General features: G+C 38.4%; 3 protein-coding genes across 6 annotated transcripts; 1 reads left to right on the top strand and 2 right to left on the bottom strand.

Annotated features, from left to right (window-relative positions):
* Positions 1-710: 710 nt before the first annotated feature.
* LOC142538369 (uncharacterized) lies at positions 711-4,767 on the bottom strand. Its single transcript, XM_075643702.1, has 7 exons — positions 4,681-4,767; positions 3,494-3,553; positions 2,693-2,764; positions 2,474-2,598; positions 2,226-2,386; positions 1,346-1,415; positions 711-774 (listed from the first exon to the last, which is right to left on the bottom strand). Exons 1-7 carry the CDS (start codon positions 4,765-4,767, stop codon positions 711-713), a joined length of 639 nt encoding a protein of 212 aa, XP_075499817.1.
* LOC142539984 (leucine-rich repeat receptor protein kinase HPCA1-like) lies at positions 4,657-19,281 on the bottom strand. Its single transcript, XM_075645792.1, is given in 21 exon segments — positions 4,657-5,102; positions 5,104-5,256; positions 5,363-5,595; positions 5,912-5,972; positions 5,974-6,132; positions 6,285-6,421; positions 6,705-6,863; positions 6,938-7,416; positions 7,518-7,652; positions 16,230-16,301; positions 16,379-16,453; positions 16,576-16,644; positions 16,743-16,814; positions 16,907-16,978; positions 17,097-17,171; positions 17,259-17,420; positions 17,692-17,763; positions 17,848-17,922; positions 17,997-18,068; positions 18,163-18,283; positions 18,948-19,281. Coding segments are annotated over 21 exon segments (2,859 nt in total). The 5' UTR covers positions 19,030-19,281; the 3' UTR covers positions 4,657-4,778.
* LOC142539985 (uncharacterized) lies at positions 7,971-15,853 on the top strand. 4 transcript variants are annotated; one of them, XM_075645793.1, is made up of 2 exons: positions 7,971-8,048; positions 8,133-11,095. In XM_075645793.1, exon 2 carries the CDS (start codon positions 9,617-9,619, stop codon positions 11,078-11,080), a length of 1,464 nt encoding a protein of 487 aa, XP_075501908.1. In that variant the 5' UTR covers positions 7,971-8,048; positions 8,133-9,616; the 3' UTR covers positions 11,081-11,095. The 4 variants fall into 4 exon arrangements, with proteins under 4 accessions (XP_075501908.1, XP_075501910.1, XP_075501911.1 ...); XM_075645795.1 differs by lacking the exon at positions 7,971-8,048 and adding an exon at positions 15,577-15,853 and having other exon boundaries at positions 8,055-10,877; XM_075645796.1 differs by lacking the exon at positions 7,971-8,048 and adding an exon at positions 15,580-15,853 and having other exon boundaries at positions 8,055-10,877.
* Positions 19,282-19,401: the final 120 nt, after the last annotated feature.

Here is a 19,401-nt window from a genome sequence, read left to right on the forward strand (position 1 = left end):
GTTATGAAGTAGTGATAAAAATTTTAAGTGTTGTGTGAAGTGATAAAATTATGTAAGAGAGAAAAATTTTAAGTGTTATGAAGTAGTGAGAAAAATTTTAAGTGTTGTGTGAAGTGAGAAAATTGTTTAAGAGAGAAAACATTTTAAGTGTTGTGGAGGAAAATGGACCGAAAATGGAGATATTTATAGAGAGTTTGCGTATTTTGTTAAACCGTCGCTAATTTCAAATTAGCGACGGTTGTCATAAATGCGTCGCCAAAGTTTGCGACAGTTTTATAAAACCCGTCGCTAAATGTAGCGGCGGTTTTTAAAAACCGTCGCATGTTTTGATTATGCGACGGTTTGGATAAAAACCGTCGCTCAATGTAGCGACGGTTAGTACCACACTGTCGCTAAGTGTAGCGACAGGATTTTGAAAAAGTCGCTAATTTTGAACATGCAACAGTTTCTTTAAACTAAAACCGTCGCTAATTTGAATTTAGCGACGGTTTTTGAAAAACCGTTGTCGTTGACACCCTAAAAGACAACGATTTTTAGAAAACCGTTGTCTTTGACCCTCTAAAAGACAACGGCTTTTACAAAACCGTTGTCAAAACGCAGCTACGACAACGGTTTTAACTAAAACCGTTGTTAAAAACTATACGACAACGGTTTTTCAAAAAAACCGTTGTCGTAGCTGCGTTGTCGTTGGGCGTTTTTCTTGTCGTGCGTTATGAATCAACGTAGGTTTTGTTTTGTGTCTGTCTTGTTTCAGCTGAGAATACCAAGTCAATCCTGAAAAGATATTAACTACCTATAATATTTATGATTTTCAAGCAGACAAATCATTCAGCAAGAAACTAAGTAGAACTGACAAAAGAAATCACAAGCGAAAAATGAAGAGCCACAATACATCAAAGGCGATAAGGTTTTCATGCTCATGAAAAAATATAGGTTTATCAGAACTTTAAAATAGTTTTTAGCTCTAGCCAAGTCACCTACCCACCCAGAGCTAAATTTGAAACAAAATGTCACATATGACGAACCAGGTGTTTGATCTTTGAGAAGCTAATCTTTTAATGATGGGGGATGCAATATATGAACACAAACCGTAACTAGAGATCTTACTAGTGCAAAGGAAAAAATTGCATAAAAAATTATATATAAACATACAAGCACATCTAATTCGTAAATGCATTTATTTTCTCAGTATAACCAAAGATTCGATTACTGTAACCAGCTGGTGCAGTAACACAAGGCAAAATGAATTTCAACAGCAGTAAAACAAGGATTTTCTGATTTTAATAGATTAGCCATAAAAATTCCAAGGAAATTCGGCCATAAAATCTTATTCACAAAAGAATACCCAGCAAAAGTTTCTTTGTGCGTTAGTAGGCCAGACATCATGGTATCAAATACAACCACCACTTTCACCTCTGTAGATATTTCAAAATAGTCTATGAGATAATGCCCATGCAAGCAGACAAGAACACATGGAGTAGAATATTTTTCTAATAAGTCCAACTTTTTAAACACAAATAAAAGAATTATATTAGAACTTAAAATCTAGATGTCAACAAACATATATGCAGCAGCACATTTTCCCCTTCCAATAATATATGAATCGTGTTTTTACAATATGATAAAGACTGTAAGTTTCTAATAAAATGGATGAATCATAATAAGGATTTATGTCATCTAGAGTGAAACAAATTTCGATTAATTGATTACTGGAATCAATTTAATCCATTGTCCTATCAAATTGACTACGTCGACATATACAGAAGTGCTATTGCATTATTGGCTGTCAAATAAAATAATCTGCATAGGAAGAATACAACTCATTGCCGGGCCAAACTCAGTCCCGAGTAAACGTTTTGAGAAGCAGTATTACATATTTTGCTAGAAAATCGAAAGCATATTCTTTATCAGTCTCAACAATTTATCACTTGTAAGATTTCCAAGCTTCGTTTTTTTGGGTGTGAATCAAGTATCAACGGTCTTCACATGCCGCCTGGAGAAGAGTACATAATAATTCTCATAAAACGATAAGCTCATTGGGAGGGCAATGCTGAGCTCCAAAAGATAAAAATGAAAATCCAAGTTATAGACTACATGATTGAATACTGGAAAAAAATATAACTTTTAGACAAAGCTATAAGCCACGAGCAATTCGTATTTGGCTAGAATTAACAGAACAGTACTTCTAAGATATCTATGAATAAAAAAAGATTCAAAGCACAAACCTCTTAGCACACTAAATGTTACCAGTTCATCAATCAGCTTTTGGCGAGCAATATCAAGTCTTCCATTCATGAAATGCTTCTTCAACTTAGCCCAATAGCCACAAACATTAAAACCATCAACAAGTAAGACAGGAAATGCTGTGTCTAAACCCTGGTTTGTACTGTTACAAGAGTTGAGTAAATTATTAAACTTTAGATGTTCTACATCGGACAACTCGAACAAAACGGTAAAAGCAAAAAAGTATTACTGGTAGAGGGATAAAGTTGGATCTCGAGAAATTTCGCTGTCATCTGGCATTTCTTCATTTTCCATTCTCTTTCTGTGATAACTAGTTGCAGGCCTGGGCGTGTCAGATTTTCTCTTTTGAAACTCCTATCGTCTCTCAATTCAAAGCATTTGATTAATAAGAAAGAAGAAAATTTAGATATGGAAATTTGAAACAATTTAGATATGAATATGATTTAACCTTCCATAATCTCAAGAACTGCAAATTCTGCTTCACATTTGTAGTAATTCTTGGAGGGGCTGGATTAGAACTCTGATAGAAATAATCTCATTTCGTGTTAAAAACCAGGCGATAGAATCACTTATCCTATTACACAAAAAAAAGGGAGGAAAGCTTTTCCATTCTTCAGAATAATGTCGAGAGTGGTTCAAATACTTCCAAAATACGGATAAGATCATTTTTTTCTTGAAATAAGGTATCTAACTCGTTCATATTAACCAGCGCTACTGAAAATTATCAGTGCAGACATACAATGTAGAAGTAGCCTTTCAAGTGAGTTTTCTAGCCAAGCGCAAGTCATGCCATAGCAAATTATATGAATCTCGAATCTTGTAAAAGTAATTTTTAACCAGGTTGTTTCAGTCATCCATTAATCTTCAATATATATAGTACTCTTTATGCCACATGCTACACTTGCAAGGTCAAATGCGAAGCCCCCAAGTAGGTACACACTATCAGCTTGTGTGTCATCAGGCACTAACATCAAGAAGTTCAAGCTCAATCTTTTAAGAATGTCATTCCAACACATGCTATTCCTACATGACTATATAAAACAACTAAAAATGGCAATCTTCCCCATTTCAAAGGCCAACTGCTGTCAAGCAACTGCCTTTACAGAATTTACCTTCTGTATCAACTTTACAGTGTTTCGTCGGTATATTTCATGGTCTCATTTAAAACACACAGTAAGAGTCCAAGCCAATATCAAAATACAGGAAGAAATATTAAAATAGACCCATAAACAAGAGAGAAGAGAACTACTTTCGGAGAAGGTGTTTGAGATCCTTTACTCTTTTTGGCCACAATCTTGCAAGAACAATTCTACGCAAGGCATAATAATCTCAGGAATAACTGTGACGATGATCAAGTTGTTGATATGGCTTTCATGAGTAGGCAACTACACTTGGATGCTTCTTGTTCTTGAATGCCATGTACGATTATGCATCTTGTTGTTTCCATTTCTTGAATTTCTTGGTTGGTCCAAGAAAGTTCACTACATTCAACGATTCTTGAACCCTTCACTGGCAAATATTATAAGTCGTTTCGTATTCTTCAAAAAGTCTAGGATCCAACTCAACCGACTGTAGGCTTTTTTCTCTTTTTCCCAATGTCTTTGCTCGATAAAGTAATGAACTAGTGGCACAGTGTAAACCATCCGCCAAGGTCAGGCTCAGACCATTTATTCGCCACAAATTCCCCATATAGAATGAGGAACAAGAGGCTCGAAATCACTCTGATAGAAAGCTTCTTTATTTTGACGACCAGTTGGACAAATTTTTTTCCCCGAGGGAAAGAATTGCTTGGGTTTTAATAAATTAATTATAGTTAATTTGGTCTAATATTGGTTGGTTCCATTTGTTTCGATGAATTTATACATTCGCATAGAAAAAGTTCGAGTAGCCATTTAATTTCTGTATTATTTCTTAAATTAAAAGTAATGAACAAACTGCAAAGGTTTTAATTTTCTTATAAACAAAGAACCGAGTAATTTTATTTTTTAAGTTTATATATAAAATTATATACAAAAAAGTACAGATAATATTATATATAAAATCAACTAGGTGTTCTTTCGCTATAAAAAGTACGGTAGTATTTATTTGATGACATTTACTCTAAAGTCCTCGACTTCATAGTAATTATTTCATACACGGGATTTTTAGGAAAATTATTAACTAAGTTGCTATAAAAATATATGATATTTATTATAAACTAATTTTAAATATTTAATTTATATCGTACGGACAAGAGGTCTCACACGTTTCTGCTTGTAATAAACATTAATAAGTTGATCATCAACCACTGCTAAAATCTAACGTAAACTGTGAAATTTCATGACTTATTGCATCCATTTAAGAGAAAACGTGTTGAACCCGAGGAAAAATTATATTGTTATCCAAGAAATCAATCAAAACAACTCAATGAAATACATCTAACAATTATACATTTACCTGTGACCATTTACACCGGGGAATCTTCGCGTTCATGCTCTTAGCCCCGAAAAATAGTTTCTTTTGAACCACAGACCACTGGCACATGTTAAGCAACACTACTTGGGTTCTATTTTTGAGGGACTGTAAAGCCCACTATAAGTAAACAGACTCTCATTGCTATTATAAAGATGTTCAAAACCTTTGCTTGCTCCTTCATAGCTTGCTGATGTCGATGCGGATTCGGTATTAGGATTCATACCAGCCAATTCCATTGTATTCTCTATCTCTTTCACTACCTCACTCATCAGTGGCCGGTTAGCACCTGATTCTTGAACACAACTTAGCGCCAAATCGATAAACTTTTCTACACTTCTTGGTGACATAGACGAAGCAACTATTGGGTCAAGAATTGGCTCGAGGTTGTGTAACTCCTTGGTTTTAATCCATTGCTTGCCTAATCATTCCAACAATGTGTTTCCCTTTCTCAATCGGATTTCTGGCCGTTGCGAGTTCCAGTAGTAATATCCCAAAGCTATAGACATCACTCTTTTCGGTTAATTGCTGTGTCATGTAGTACTCTGGATCTAGGTATCCCTTGTAAAGAAAAGCAGAAAGGAGATTGAATATACAGATTAGAAAAAAGGGCACTTCATCATAGAACAACAATTAAGCTGCACATATTTCCCATAAATTCACTCACCATTGTGCCTTTTACTTGAGTTGTAACATGGCCCTTTTCAGATTCCTTGAGCTTCGAGAGACCAAAATCTGCGACTTTAGCGTTCAGGCGGTCATCCAATAAGATGTTGTTTGATTTGATATCCCTGTGTATGATGGGAGGGTCGGCTAAGTCATGCAGATACTGCACGCCTTTGCCCGCTCCAAGAGCTATTCTGAGTCTCCTTGTCCAATCTAACCTGATTCCTGACTTCCCTGCAAAAGTCAAGTTTATACCATTTATTTTTCTGCAGGGAAATGATCGAGTTCACCATCGATATTAAGAAATCAACATGTGGTAACAAAAGTTATAGCTGATAAGTACTAGTGTAGCTCATATATTTTACTTGTTTCGATCACAGAGGAAAGGAGTAAACCTGAAAACAAATTTAGTATAGCTATTTTATCTGAGAATGCAATTATTATGTTTGAAAACTTAAGGTTTGGAAACAGAGAGAATAAGCCAAAGCACCAATATTATCCAGTTCAAACATGATAGATCTTCTGCCCAGTTTTCAGTTTCATGGATTACCTGAAATACTATCTTTCAAGGTGCCATTCGCAATATATTCATATACCAGCATTTGCTCGCCATTGGTCAAAACAAAAACCAATAAGACTGACAACATTCTTATGATGAACCCTCGAGAGAAGCTCAATCTCAGTTTTGAACTCCCCTGCTCCCTGCATGGATCCGACCTGAGCTCTTTTAATGGCAACCAGTTTCCCATTGGAAAGAGTTCCTCTATATACCTGACACATGTTATCAAATAAAATACAGATTTGATCGGTCGATATGAATGGAGATATGGCATAGCTACTTATATTTTAAAACCGAACAATAAGAAGTAATAATTTCGACCAAACACATTGTATCATGGAACAAAAAATAATGAAAAAGTCACCTTTCCATAGCCACCAATTCCAATACAGTTACTTTCTGCAAAGTTATTTGTGCACTTCTTCAGTTCTTCAAAGGAGAAACTTCTTGCTCCTTTTAACTGTGGAACCCCCCCACTGTTAGAATTTGGATCCCAGGTTGCTGCAAGAATGAGTAAAATTATAACGGTTGTTATGATATATCTACTACTTATGTTATGTGAGAGCATCTTGGACTAACGGTGTTCGATCTCTTGATGTGTCGTGCTTTCGCACATCTCTATTAAAACCACATTTTTAACCATGAATCAACAATTTATTTTACGAATAACTTTCTTCACTCTCATAATGTTCTAAGAGTAATACATTTTTTTACAGACTTGCGATCTGGTATACTAGCTATAACAACTAATAGAAGATTAGGCAAATCAAATTCTCAAACATACCAAAAGGATCAGTCTTTTTGGTAGCTGTTTCAGCTCTTCTCTTCTGGTTGAAAGCATATAATCCAGCGAGGAGTAATAGCAGGAGAAGGACAGATCCACCAACTGCTACTCCAATGATAATTGTGGTACTTGATGAGTGGCCTTTTCCCGCAGCCTGACCTGAACAATGACACACAAATCCAATTGTCGGGTGGATTTCTCATTTTACAGATTTGAAAGGAAGATAAAAATACCTGCGAAGTAAGCATAGTTGTTGCCGATGAAAAAGAAGGGTCCAAATCCAGGCGGTGGCTTGAAAGTTTGATTGCTTAGAATAAACCCGATTCCGGTAATCGCAGTTCGATTGAAATAATCTTGACCGGATGGAAACGCTTGGAGATTCAGTAAAAGGTAGTTATCAACATTTTTAGTTGGATTACTCAGAGAAACTGAATCCACAGGGAGACTATTGGACTGAAAAGATTTCATCAGTTCTTGATTCAGAGATGCATAAACACTTGAATTTCCAAAATTGGAGAAGGAAAGAGCTCGAAAAAACAAGGTTCCTGTGTAGGGATAAGCACATTTACAGTTGGGACTCGAAATTTTCTCTGAACTACAGGAAAGTGGAATGCAGTTTTCTGCCGGCGTTGTGTATGAGGAATCAGTCTGCCGAGGAATAGTGCAGTACGTCTCTGTTGCTCCTTCATAACATATAGGGTTATTTGCAAGTCTGCAGATGTAAAACCAGAAACCCGTGTTATCAAAGAAAAAAACCATGGGTTCAGAAACTTAGCACTGAAAGAAGATAAATAAGAGTGGCGAAAAATGTACACGATTGTGATGCTGTAACCAACTCGTTGTGTAAAGGCGCCAATCAAGTTGCTTTGTAAATCGATCAGCTGCAGTTGGCTGCTGGAGCTGGAGCCAATGTCTAGTGTGCCATTGATCCGATTGTTCTTCAATACTCTAGGAGGAACAAAAGGGGACTATGCATCAACATTCGCGATCATCACTACAAGAACAAAAAAGCTAGAACCGCGCCTAAAGTTATTATATGTGAGGCCCAATAACAATAAGTAGGCCCAGCCTATTTCATTTAATAACAAATACCCAAACCCAATTGATAGAAGAATCAGATCGTTCATTTCCAGAAACTTTTCCCCAGCCTTGCTCGTCGTCGCCTTCTTTCTATTTTCTGCCGTCTTCGCACAACGCTGCCAGCGGCCGAAAAAATTTTAGTGCAGCGGTTAGCAATCTTCTTCATCCTTTCTGTTAGAGTATTTACTACCATGAATCGAAAGTTATCGAGTTCGATTTGGCTTGATTTCCAGCAGCAGTGCGCGTAGCTTCGATTCGGTTTAGGTAAGCTTTTGGCTTTGAATTTTGGTTGTTCTTGGTGTATTAGTTTATAAAAGTGAAGAATTGAGCTTTTCCCCTAATTTCCAGCTAGGTTTCCGGCGTGAACAGTATTTCCGGCGACTTGTTCCGGCGAGCCACCTTTGCGAAATTACCGTTGTGCATTCTAGCCTCGAGTATTGAGGTATTAAGCTTGAATTCTAGATTTTGAAGGGTTTTATAAGCTGTCCGGAATTCGATTTTTAACCGAGCCGATTTAATTTGTTTTAGTCGGTTAGAATGCATTATATTGAAGTGTATAGCGGATTTATATTGTAGGTTTTATCGTTGGACGAGTTTCATTCGATAGTCCTTAAGAATTTACCGTGGTATTGTAAGCTATAGTTGAAGTACGTTCAAACCTATATCATTATGACGCTTACATTGGCGTGTAAGAATATTCGGTGAATGTTGTTTGCTATTATGTGCATTGAATGTTTATTTTGTTGCATTCATGCATAAATTGTATTGGCATAACATATTGAGCCTTGACTCCTTTGACGGCTATTTATGTTGATTCTGTTGAGATATATTGAGTCATCAGAGGGACGAGTGGATTAGGATTAGCCACATTCCCAGATGACAGCTAGGGACGAGCGACTTAGCTACTCGCATTCCCGATGCTACGTGCATGGACGAGCGGCGATTTGTTGCTGCATTCCTGGCACGGGTGGCCAATGTTTCTGTTGACGATGCTATTCGTTTGGACTCCATTTGGTATCCGTTATTCTATTGTTACCATTCATGCATCGCATGTCATTGCATTTACTTGATATTATTACATGTCCTTTATTTACGTCGTGATTTTACTGGTTTGTCGTACTGGGGTCCGACCCCTGTTTTCTTTTGATGTTGTGGTTGTTTTTGATGACTTAGCAGGTCATTCCAGGGGTTTTGACGCGTCTGGTGGAGCGTCAGCGAGTGGTACCCAGTAGTTGGATGGTTGGTGTCAGAGTTCCCAGATATTCATATATATTATGCTGGTTTGATACATTTGCCAGGGAGATGCCCTGTGTAGCTGTATGGTTATGTTTTTATGTTGTTTGGATTTTATTTGTGGTATGTTGTGTCTAGTCCTGGCCAGTGCGGCTGTAGGATATTTGTTTGGTTGATTGTGAACTTGTTGGTATTTTCGAGTGTATATTGTTATTGTTGTGTTTTGAAATTTTTGAGATGTCCTACTTACAGGGAGGTCATGCCGAAATTTCTGTAGGACCTAATGAACATTTTAAACTCGTTTTCGCTGTTTACACCATTTAATCCTTGTTGTGTGGTAATTAAATATTAACTAAGTGCACGGGCCCTGACAGTTTGGTATCAGAACGTAACCTGGATACGCTCGAATTAGAGTCTAGGACACTCGAGTTTAGGCACAAATAAAATGATTGTGCATGTGTTTGATTATTTGCTCTTACTTGTTTCTATGTTTTGAATTAATTGTATCAGCATGACTAGAGCGTATTAGTTTAAGTTTATGCTCTTATACTCAACCGATTATTTTTTCTGCCTGTGGATTAAATCCTTGTGTCTTGTAGATGGCACCGGGACGTAAAGGTAGAAAAGGAAAGGAAGTTGTTCAGGAATCTGAAGCTCCTAATGTGAGAGGACTTAACGAGACTGATTGGGGAAGACGAGGTCGTCGTCCTCGTGGTGAAGCACGAAATGTTAACGTGGAGCATGAAGTGGATCAATTGACTAGAGGAATGGGTGAAATGGAACTAGTGATATCCCGATTTCAGAACATGCGTCCTCCTCGATTCTTTGGGAATGAAGATGGTGAGAAAGCTATAGCATGGCTAAAAAGTATGAAGCGTTTGTTTAATATGTTGGAGTACACCCCTGAATTGCAGCTTAAGTTGGCTATTTGTCAATTAAAAGACCGAGCCCAGTTATGGTGGGAAACTACTGAGGAAGCTTTGAAAGAATCAGGTGAAAGAGTTACTTGGGATGTATTTTGCGCTCAGTTTGCTCGAGAGTATTCACCGCCTTCGTACTATTCGGCCAAGGAAGCTGAATTCAATAGATTGACTCAAGGTAATATGACTGTAGTGGAGTATGCCTCTCAATTTTCAGCGCTTCTTGCCTATGTTCCTCATGTTGCTAGCAGTGATCGGAACAAGCTATCGCATTTTATGCAAGGATTGAATCGAACCATTTGTACTTTAGTGGTAGCTGGAGCGCCTGTTAATTATGCCGATGCTGTTGAGAAAGCCAAGAATGTGGAGGCAAGTCTACTTTTGGCAGAACCACAGTCAGTTCAACCAGGTTTTCCTCAGAGTCTCGGAGGTAATGTGCCGATGTCAGTTGGTGCACCACTATACCGTCCTTTACTGCCGTATCAGCCTTCGCAGTCTTATCAGCAACCAAAGCAGCAAAATTTTAAGGCCAAAGGAAAACAGTTCAAGAAACAGACTCGTAGTAGTTCTTCTAGTTCTGGCAGTCAGCGTGGAAGTTTAGTTGGGTCCCCAGGTGGAGTATTTTGTGATCGTTGTGGTGGTAAGCATTTCAGCACTCAGTGTACGGGAGTTCACGGATCTTGTAATATTTGTGGGCAAGTTGGACATTATGCTAGAGTATGTCCGAATGCAGTGAGACAACAATTTCAGCAACCTCAGTTTGGTCAGGATTTTAGAGGACAAGCAACTAGGCCTTTTGTTCCGACTCAGTCTTTTCAGCAATCTAGCTATCCTCAGCCTAGAGGTTCTGCACAGCAGCGTTTCCCAGGGCCACAGCAGGCTCGAGTTCATGCTTTAACCCAGGATCAAGTTCAAGACGCACCGGGCGGAGTTATCGCAGGTATCTGTCTTATTTTTGATCATCCTGCTCGTATACTGATAGACACAGGAGCATCTCATTCATTTGTATCTGTTGTATTTGTTGATGAGCATGAGATTGCTGCTACTCCGTTGATAGATACTGTGTCAGTCTCTACACCTGCTGGTGTATGTTTGATGTCTCATGAGATAATTCTGAATTGTGTGATTAGATTCGATGAGTAACTAATCTCATCAAGCTAGATATGTCTGACTTCGACTGTATTCTGGGAATGGATACTCTGTCTAATTATCGAGCTACGGTTGATTGTTTCCATGGAGTCGTCAGATTCAGATCGTATTATGGCAGTAAATGGAATTTTTACGGTAGTGATTCGCAATCACGTATTCCATTAGTGTCAGCAATGGAAATGTTTAGAATCTTGTCGACAGGAAATGAAGGATTCATGATCTATGCAGTTGATGCGACACAGGGAAAAAGATTTGAAGTTTCTGATATTCCTGTTGTCAAGGAATTCCCGGATGTATTTCCCGATGAAATTCCTGGATTTCCACCCCAGAGAGAAATAGATTTTAGCGTTGAGTTGGTGCCCGGGACAAATCCTATTTCTAGAGCACCATACCGTTTGGCTCCAGCGGAATTGAAAGAGCTCAAAGAGCAACTACATGACTTGCTGGAAAAAGGTTATATTAGACCAAGTATGTCACCTTGGGGAGCTCCGGTATTGTTTGTGAAGAAGAAAGACGGAACGATGAGAATGTGCATTGATTACAGGCAGTTGAACAAAGCTACTGTGAAGAATAAGTATCCTCTGCCGCGTATCGATGACTTGTTTGATCAGTTGCAAGGTACATCAGTGTATTCAAAGATCGATCTCCGTTCTGGCTACCATCAGCTTAGAGTTCGAGAGAAAGATGTTCCGATGACAGCATTTCGAACACGTTATGGGCATTATGAATTTATAGTTATGCCTTTTGGATTGACTAATGCTCATGCGATTTTTATGGATTTGATGAATCGTGTTTTTCGAGAATTTATAGACATATTTGTTATTGTCTTCATAGATGACATTCTGATTTATTCGAAAACAAGGAAGGAGCATCGAGAACATTTAAGGTTGGTCCTCCAGACACTCAGAGCAGCGCAATTGTATGCAAAATTTTCTAAATGTGAATTCTGGCTGGACAGAGTTGTATTTCTGGGTCATGTTATATCAGCTCAAGGAGTATCAGTGGATCCTAGTAAAGTGGAAGCTGTTATCAATTGGCCAACACCGACGAATATTTCCGATATTCGCAGTTTCTTGGGATTTGCAGGATATTATAGGCGTTTTATTGAAGGATTTTCTGTTATAGCAAGGCCTATGACTCAATTAACGCAAAAAGATCGACGTTTTGTGTGGACTGATGAATGTGAGTCAAGTTTTCAGACTTTGAAGGAAAAGTTGACAACAGCTCCAGTGCTAGCTTTGCCATCATGCTCAGGTGGATATGTTGTTTGTTCATATGCATCCCTAAATGGACTTGGATGTGTTCTAATGCAAAATGGGCGAGTGATTGCATATGCTTCTCGTCAGTTGAAGTCGCATGAGACCCGATATCCAGTTCATGACTTAGAGTTGGCTGATATTGTGTTTGCATTGATGTTATGGCGTCATTATCTGTACGGTGAGCAGTTTGTGATTTATTCGGATCACAAGAGTCTTAAATATCTTTTCTCACAGCCTGACTTGAACATGAGACAACGTCGATGGATGGAGTTACTTAAAGACTTTGATTGTGAGATTCAGTATCAACCAGGGCGAATGAATCTTGTTGCAGATGCTCTCAGCAGGAAAGTTCAGAATGCTATGCTGACATCTCTGACTATCTCTAAAGTTCACGAGCACTTGGGAACTTCAGGATGGACTTATCAGATCAGTGGAGACTACTTTATAGTGTCATCTATTCAAGTCGAGCCACAGATTTTGTCCAGAATCAAAGCAGCACAGAATACCGATCCGCATATTCATAGATTGAAAGAATTGTCTCGAACATGTCAGACAGAAAAGTTTAGTGTTGCTTCAGATGGTAGTCTGCGCATTAATGGTAGACTTGTGGTTCCTAATTTGATAGATCTGAAAGAAGCCATACTAAGGAAAGCACATTGTAGTCGACACAGTATTCACTCAGGAATTCGAAAGATGTATCATACCTTGAGAGCTCATTATTGGTGGGAAGGTATGAAGAAAGATATTTCTCATTTTGTGGCTAAATGTTTAACGTGTCAACAAGTTAAAGCCGAGAGAATGAGACCTGGTGGAATGTTACATAGTCTTGAAGTGCCGCAGTGGAACTGGGAGCACATTGCTATGGATTTTGTGACACATTTGCCTCGTTCTAATCGTGGTTGTGATGCGATTTGAGTGATTGTTGATAGATTGTCTAAATCAGCTCATTTTATCCCGTATGATCGTACTTGCACTTATATGAAAATGGCGAAATTGTACATTGATCATATAGTGAGATTGCATGGTATGCCAGTAACCATAGTATCTGATCGTGATCCAAGGTTTGCTTCGAAGTTTTGGGGAAGTTTGCAATCAGCTTTGGGTTCAAAGTTGGCTATGAGCACTGCCTATCACCCGCAGACAGATGGTCAGTCAGAAAGAACCATCCAGACTCTAGAGAATATGTTACGAGCAGTAGTGATGAATTTCAAAGGTGGTTGGCAAGAATTATTGTCTTTAGTTGAATTCTCTTACAATAATAGTTTTCAGGCAACAATCGGTATGGCACCATTTGAAGCTTTCTATGGAAGAAAGTGCAGATCGCCGATATGTTGGGAAGATGTAGGAGAAAGACAAATGTCAAAACCAGAATTTATTCAAGAAATGAAAGATAAAGTTGAATTGATCAGAAAAAGGATGAAAGCAACCCAAGATCGTCAAGCCAGTTATGCTAATAAAAGGCGTAGACCTTTAGAGTTCAAAGTGGGCGATTATGTTTTCTTGAAAGTATCACCATTCCGGGGTACTATGAGATTTGGACATAAAGGAAAGTTAGCTCCGCGTTATATTGGTCCGTATATGATTGTTGAAAGGATTGGCACATTGGCGTATCGTTTGGATTTGCCGCAGAGTTTGTCTTTGATACATAATGTGTTTCATGTATCTATGTTGCGGAAGTATGAGCCAGATCCGTCTCATATCTTGAATGTCGAGGATGTGGAGTTGGACAGTTCCCTTAGCTATGTTGAACATCCAGTGCAAATTTTGGACCGTAAGGAAAGACAGCTCAGGAGCAAGACGATTCCATTGGTTTTAATACAATGGAGTAGACATGGAAGAGAAGAATCTACATGGGAATTAGAGGCAAAGATGCGACAAGAATGGCCTCATTTGTTTGAGAATGTAATGAATTACGCGATGTATTCTGAATTTCCTATGTATTATCAGATGTAATGTTGTGGATATCAGTGTTGTGTTTGTTAGATTTCGAGGACGAAATCTTTTATTAGTAGGGGAGAATGTGAGGCCCAATAACAATAAGTAGGCCCAGCCCATTTCATTTAATAACAAATACCCAAACCCAATTGATAGAAGATCAGATCGTTCATTTCCAGAAACTTTTCCCCAGCCTTGCTCGTCGCCTTCTTTCTGTTTTCTGCCGTCTTCGCGCAGCGCTGCCAGCGGCCGAAAAAAATTTAGTGCAGCGGTTAGCACTCTTCTTCCTCCTTTCTATTAGAGTATTTCCTACCATGAATCGGAAGTTATCGAGTTCGATTTGGCTTGATTTCCAGCAGCAGTGCGCGTAGCTTCAATTCGGTTTAGGTAAGCTTTTGGCTTTGAATTTTGGTTGTTCTTGGTGTATTAGTTTATAAAAGTGAAGAATTGAGATTTTTCCCTAATTTCCAGCTAGGTTTCCGGCGTGAACAGTATTTCCGGCGACTTGTTCCGGCGAGCCACCTTTGCGAAATTACCGTTGTGCATTCTAGCCTCGAGTATTGAGGTATTAAGCTTGAATTCCAGATTTTGAAGGGTTTTATAAGCTGTCTGGAATTCGATTTTTAACCGAGCCGATTTAATTTGTTTTAGTCGGTTAGAATGCATTATATTGAAGTGTATAGCGGATTTATATTGTAGGTTTTATCGTTGGACGAGTTTCATTCGATAGTCCTTAAGAATTTACCGTGGTATTGTAAGCTATAGTTGAGGTACGTTCAAACCTATATCATTATGACGCTTATATTGGCGTGTAAGAATATTCGGTGAATGTTGTTTGCTATTATGTGCATTGAATGTTTATTTTGTTGCATTCATGCATAAATTGTATTGGCATAACATATTGAGCCTTGACTCCTTTGACGGTTATTTATGTTGATTCTGTTGAGATATATTGAGTCATCAGAGGGACGAGTGGATTAGGATTAGCCACATTCCCAGATGACAGCTAGGGACGAGCGACTTAGCTACTCGCATTCCCGATGCTACGTGCATGGACGAGCGGCGATTTGATGCTGCATTCCTGGCACGGGTGGCCAATGTTTCTGTTGACGATGCTATTCGTTTGGACTCCATTTGGTATCCGTTATTCTATTGTTACCATTCATGCATCGCATGTCATTGCATTTACTTGATATTATTACATGTCCTTTATTTACGTCGTGATTTTACTGGTTTGTCGTACTGGGGTCCAACCCCTGTTTTCTTTTGATGTTGTGGTTGTTTTTGATGACTTAGCAGGTCATTCCAGGGGTTTTGACGCGTCTGGTGGAGCGTCAGCGAGTGGTACCCAGTAGTTGGATGGTTGGTGTCAGAGTTCCCAGATATTCATATATATTATGCTGGTTTGATACATTTGCCAGGGAGATGCCCTGTGTAGCTGTATGGTTATGTTTTTATGTTGTTTGGATTTTATTTGTGGTATGTTGTGTCTAGTCCTGGCCAGTGCGGCTGTAGGATATTTGTTTGGTTGATTGTGAACTTGTTGGTATTTTCGAGCGTATATTGTTATTGTTGTGTTTTGAAATTTTTGAGATGTCCTACTTACAGGGAGGATCATGCCGAAATTTCTGTAGGTCCCTAATGAACATTTTAAACTCGTTTTCGCTGTTTACACCATTTAATCCTTAGTTGTGTGGTAATTAAATATTAACTAAGTGCACGGGCCCTGACATTATATATGATATGATGAGCTGTGACAGAAGTTGTAGCTCCATTGCGGACCACATGATACATAGTACCCCATTTCAGTTCCTGACCACGACAGGATACAAACAGGGGTGGTGTTCGTGTGCGTGATTAACCGAATAATATATGAGCCACTCTCGCTTTTAGTCCCCTCTTAATGTTTTATGATGCGCAACATAATAGGAACATCAGAGTTTACTCACATGGTCTGTAATTGGGGTTGGCTAAATAGAGAAACTGGGAGCTGTCCTTGAAGTCTTGTATTTTCCATTATTCTGCAAGTTCAACAGCGTTAGGGATAGAAAGCACTCCCAAATGACACATATATACAAAGCCAAAGAGGGAGAGGTACAGTGAAGTCAATGACTGCAAAGACGAAAACCATGCTGGAATATCAGTTGCATCAAACGAGTTGTTGCTCATGTCCCTGAAAAAAATCACAATTTACGACCTTCAACCATTGTTTCATGCACCACACACGTTTATCATTTAATAGGAACATCACAATTTAACAATTTCAAAGCATAGGTAAATTGGGGCTCAACTTACACATAATTCAGCACATCCATGCCAGTTAAATTGGGCAAGGCTCCAACCAACTTATTGTTTGCCAAATACCTGGAATGTTCGTCGGACATATATGTATTTTTTATGTCTGATACTCTAGAGAAGAACAAAATAAACTAAAAAAATTTCCGTATTTTTATTCCACTTACAGGTCCTTGACAGAAACAAGATCGTTGAGGCTTTGAGGAACAGATCCACTTAAAGAGTTCCCATCAAGCCGTCTGTTGTAATTTCGAGGTATTTAGTCCAAACTTTCCTAGTAAATCATACTTCAAGATAATTATGGTGCAGAAAATGGGATAGTCACACTCACAAAACCTCCAGAGGTTTTACAAGTCCGATCGTGGGAGGAATTTTTCCAGTTAGTTGATTATTTTCGAGAAGCCTAATCAAGCAAACATGGTTAAAACATAGGTGTATAATTCTTACGAGGTATCTGAGATGATGGGAGCAATTTTTAAATTCAAGTTTCCTAACTGTACCACAAATTTGGAACTACTTACAAATGTATTAGAGTCAAATTCGAGTTAAACAGCTGGGGTGGTATTTCACCGGACAGCTGATTATTTCCTAAATGACTGCAGAAAAACATGGGATTCCGGTTAACACATAATCAATCAGTATAACACAAAAATAACGTGAAAATGAGTTGAAAATGTACATACAAGTGTTTTGCATTCACGAGCAAATCAAGACCTGGTGTGCTCCCATCTGAGACGGGGAGAGATCCTGTAAGCTTGTTATCGGCCAAATCCAGCCAATAAAGTTTCGATAAACTGCCAACAGAAGGTGGTATCCCGCCAATGAAATTGTTCGAATTAAGAGACCTTTATAGAAAAGGAAATGGAGCATTAGATTTGCAATGCAACAAGAAGAAAGGTGCAACAGAACTAAAAGTAAGAAACTAAGTCCCACTTGAATATGAACGAAATCCAACACTTTAGCATTCCAAGTAATCTGAACTGAGATTCTTACTAATTAACAACGTGGTCATTAAATTACATCAACAATCCATTGATGTGATGTATCCTCGAAAAAAAGGTTCACTGTACAAAGACATTTAGATGAGAACATAGCAGATATTCAAAAGCCCCTTACAGGTAGACCAATTCTCGTAGAGATCCTATTGAGGGTGGTATTGCACCAGAAAATCCACAACCAACGAGGATTCTGCGATGCACAAAGCAGAAATTATCTCATTGTACGAGTAATATGTCTATTTCAAGGTGCTATCACACGTTAAGATTCGCTTACAAGCTCGATAACTTCTGCAAATTGTCCATTGCTGAAGGAAGAGATCCAGTCATCTCTTTGTTGTATGATAGATCCCTAAACATACATAATTTATGGTAATAAAGAAACAAATGACAAACAAAGAACTTAAAATGCTTAGAAACACCTACAGGATTTGCAACTCTGGTAAATTGTTGATGTCTGAGGATAGCTGACCACTCAAGTTGATGTTTGCCAATGTGCTGAAAAGATTACACGTCTTGGGATTATATTCAGAAACACATGAAATGCTTTGCCGCAGTCTCCTCTACACTGCAAGTATCGGCAAACACTTACATAGAAACAACGCGGTTTTTAGAGCATCTAATTCCATCCCAAGCATTCCCACAAGGATCAGCTCCGACCCAATTCGGAGGTACATTGTCCCATTTGATTCTCAGAGCCTGTAGACCAGCAACTGCATCATGGAAAAACTATGTCCTTCAGTTCATTACAGGTTTGATCCTAAGTCATTGTCCCCACCATTTGGTGATCAAATCCATAAAAATGACACCGACAATTTATTTAAGGAACTAGCGTAGGAGAACAGGTTTTCAAATTTAAAAATGAAATCAAACAGAATACAGATCATAACAAGACAACACATGGCTTCAGGCTTCAAGTGCTCCATCAAGCTATGAGTGTTTATTCTCATTCCGGGAAATATTGAAGTATCAAGAACCCATCCTTCGCCAAAACCCATATCTTTGCTATGCTTGAAAGTGAGAAAATGGACTAAAATAAGTTCGGTTGGCCAGCTTAAAAAACTCCCAAGAACAAGGTAAACTTTTCAACCGACGGCAAAAAGGAGAAACAAAGGTTTCGATTTTTCCTTCTAACATGTAACAAACGTATAAGATTACTTAGAAATTGAGACCCTGAAGAGATGGCTCAGTCCAGCACTACAAAATCAAGGTGGTAGCTAAGATCTTGATTAGAAATCTCACAAAACTCATTTGCCTAAAACATCAGATGGATGGTTCCTCCAACACATGACAACCCACTCGAGAATTCACAATTAATCGTAGAAACAAATCTATCAAGTCTGAAAGACAACTTTTATGCAAGATGAGATAACTTACAATCATCTGGATCTGTGAGAGCTGTTACTACCAAAACGTGGACCAAACCAACCAGCACAGAAAGATGAATTCTCCAATACATGGTTGCTCAAGACCTCGAAGTTTGATATCTACAGACCAAAATTTTAAGAAAAAAACTAAACACCCCACATATCTGCACAGACTGAGGACACGAAAGCTTCACGATGACAAATATAACACCACTGATTTCTGCCCAACTTGCCAAGAGTTGAATACAATATATCTTCTTGCAGCCAACTTATGTTCGAATGTCTTATCAATTCCCATTCGAGTTTCACAAGCTTCCTCAAAGTGTGAGAAAATATATATTTTACTTATTCACGTTACCAATAATGGTAGCACATCATAATAAATCATACATAATTATATGTGACTTCTCTACGGCACAAGTTTTGGATTTCATAATATTTATATGACAAGATTAGGTCCTAAT

The sequence above is a fragment of the Primulina tabacum genome, chromosome 3 (genome assembly GCF_025594145.1).
Source record: "Primulina tabacum isolate GXHZ01 chromosome 3, ASM2559414v2, whole genome shotgun sequence".
NCBI lineage: Eukaryota > Viridiplantae > Streptophyta > Magnoliopsida > Lamiales > Gesneriaceae > Primulina > Primulina tabacum.

What these genes read in the sequence shown, in the direction of transcription:
- LOC142538369 (XM_075643702.1), bottom strand. Translation starts at nt 4,767, where the DNA reads ATGTGCCAGTGGTCTGTGGTTCAAAAGAAACTATTTTTCGGGGCTAAG. An exon ending in CCCGGTGTAAATGGTCACAG is followed by an intron (nt 3,554 to 4,680) that starts GTAAATGTATAA and finishes TGCCTTGCGTAG; the next exon opens with AATTGTTCTTGCAAGATTGT. An exon ending in AACATTTAGTGTGCTAAGAG is followed by an intron (nt 1,416 to 2,225) that starts GTTTGTGCTTTG and finishes AAATATCTACAG; the next exon opens with AGGTGAAAGTGGTGGTTGTA.
- LOC142539985 (XM_075645793.1), top strand. Translation starts at nt 9,617, where the DNA reads ATGGCACCGGGACGTAAAGGTAGAAAAGGAAAGGAAGTTGTTCAGGAA.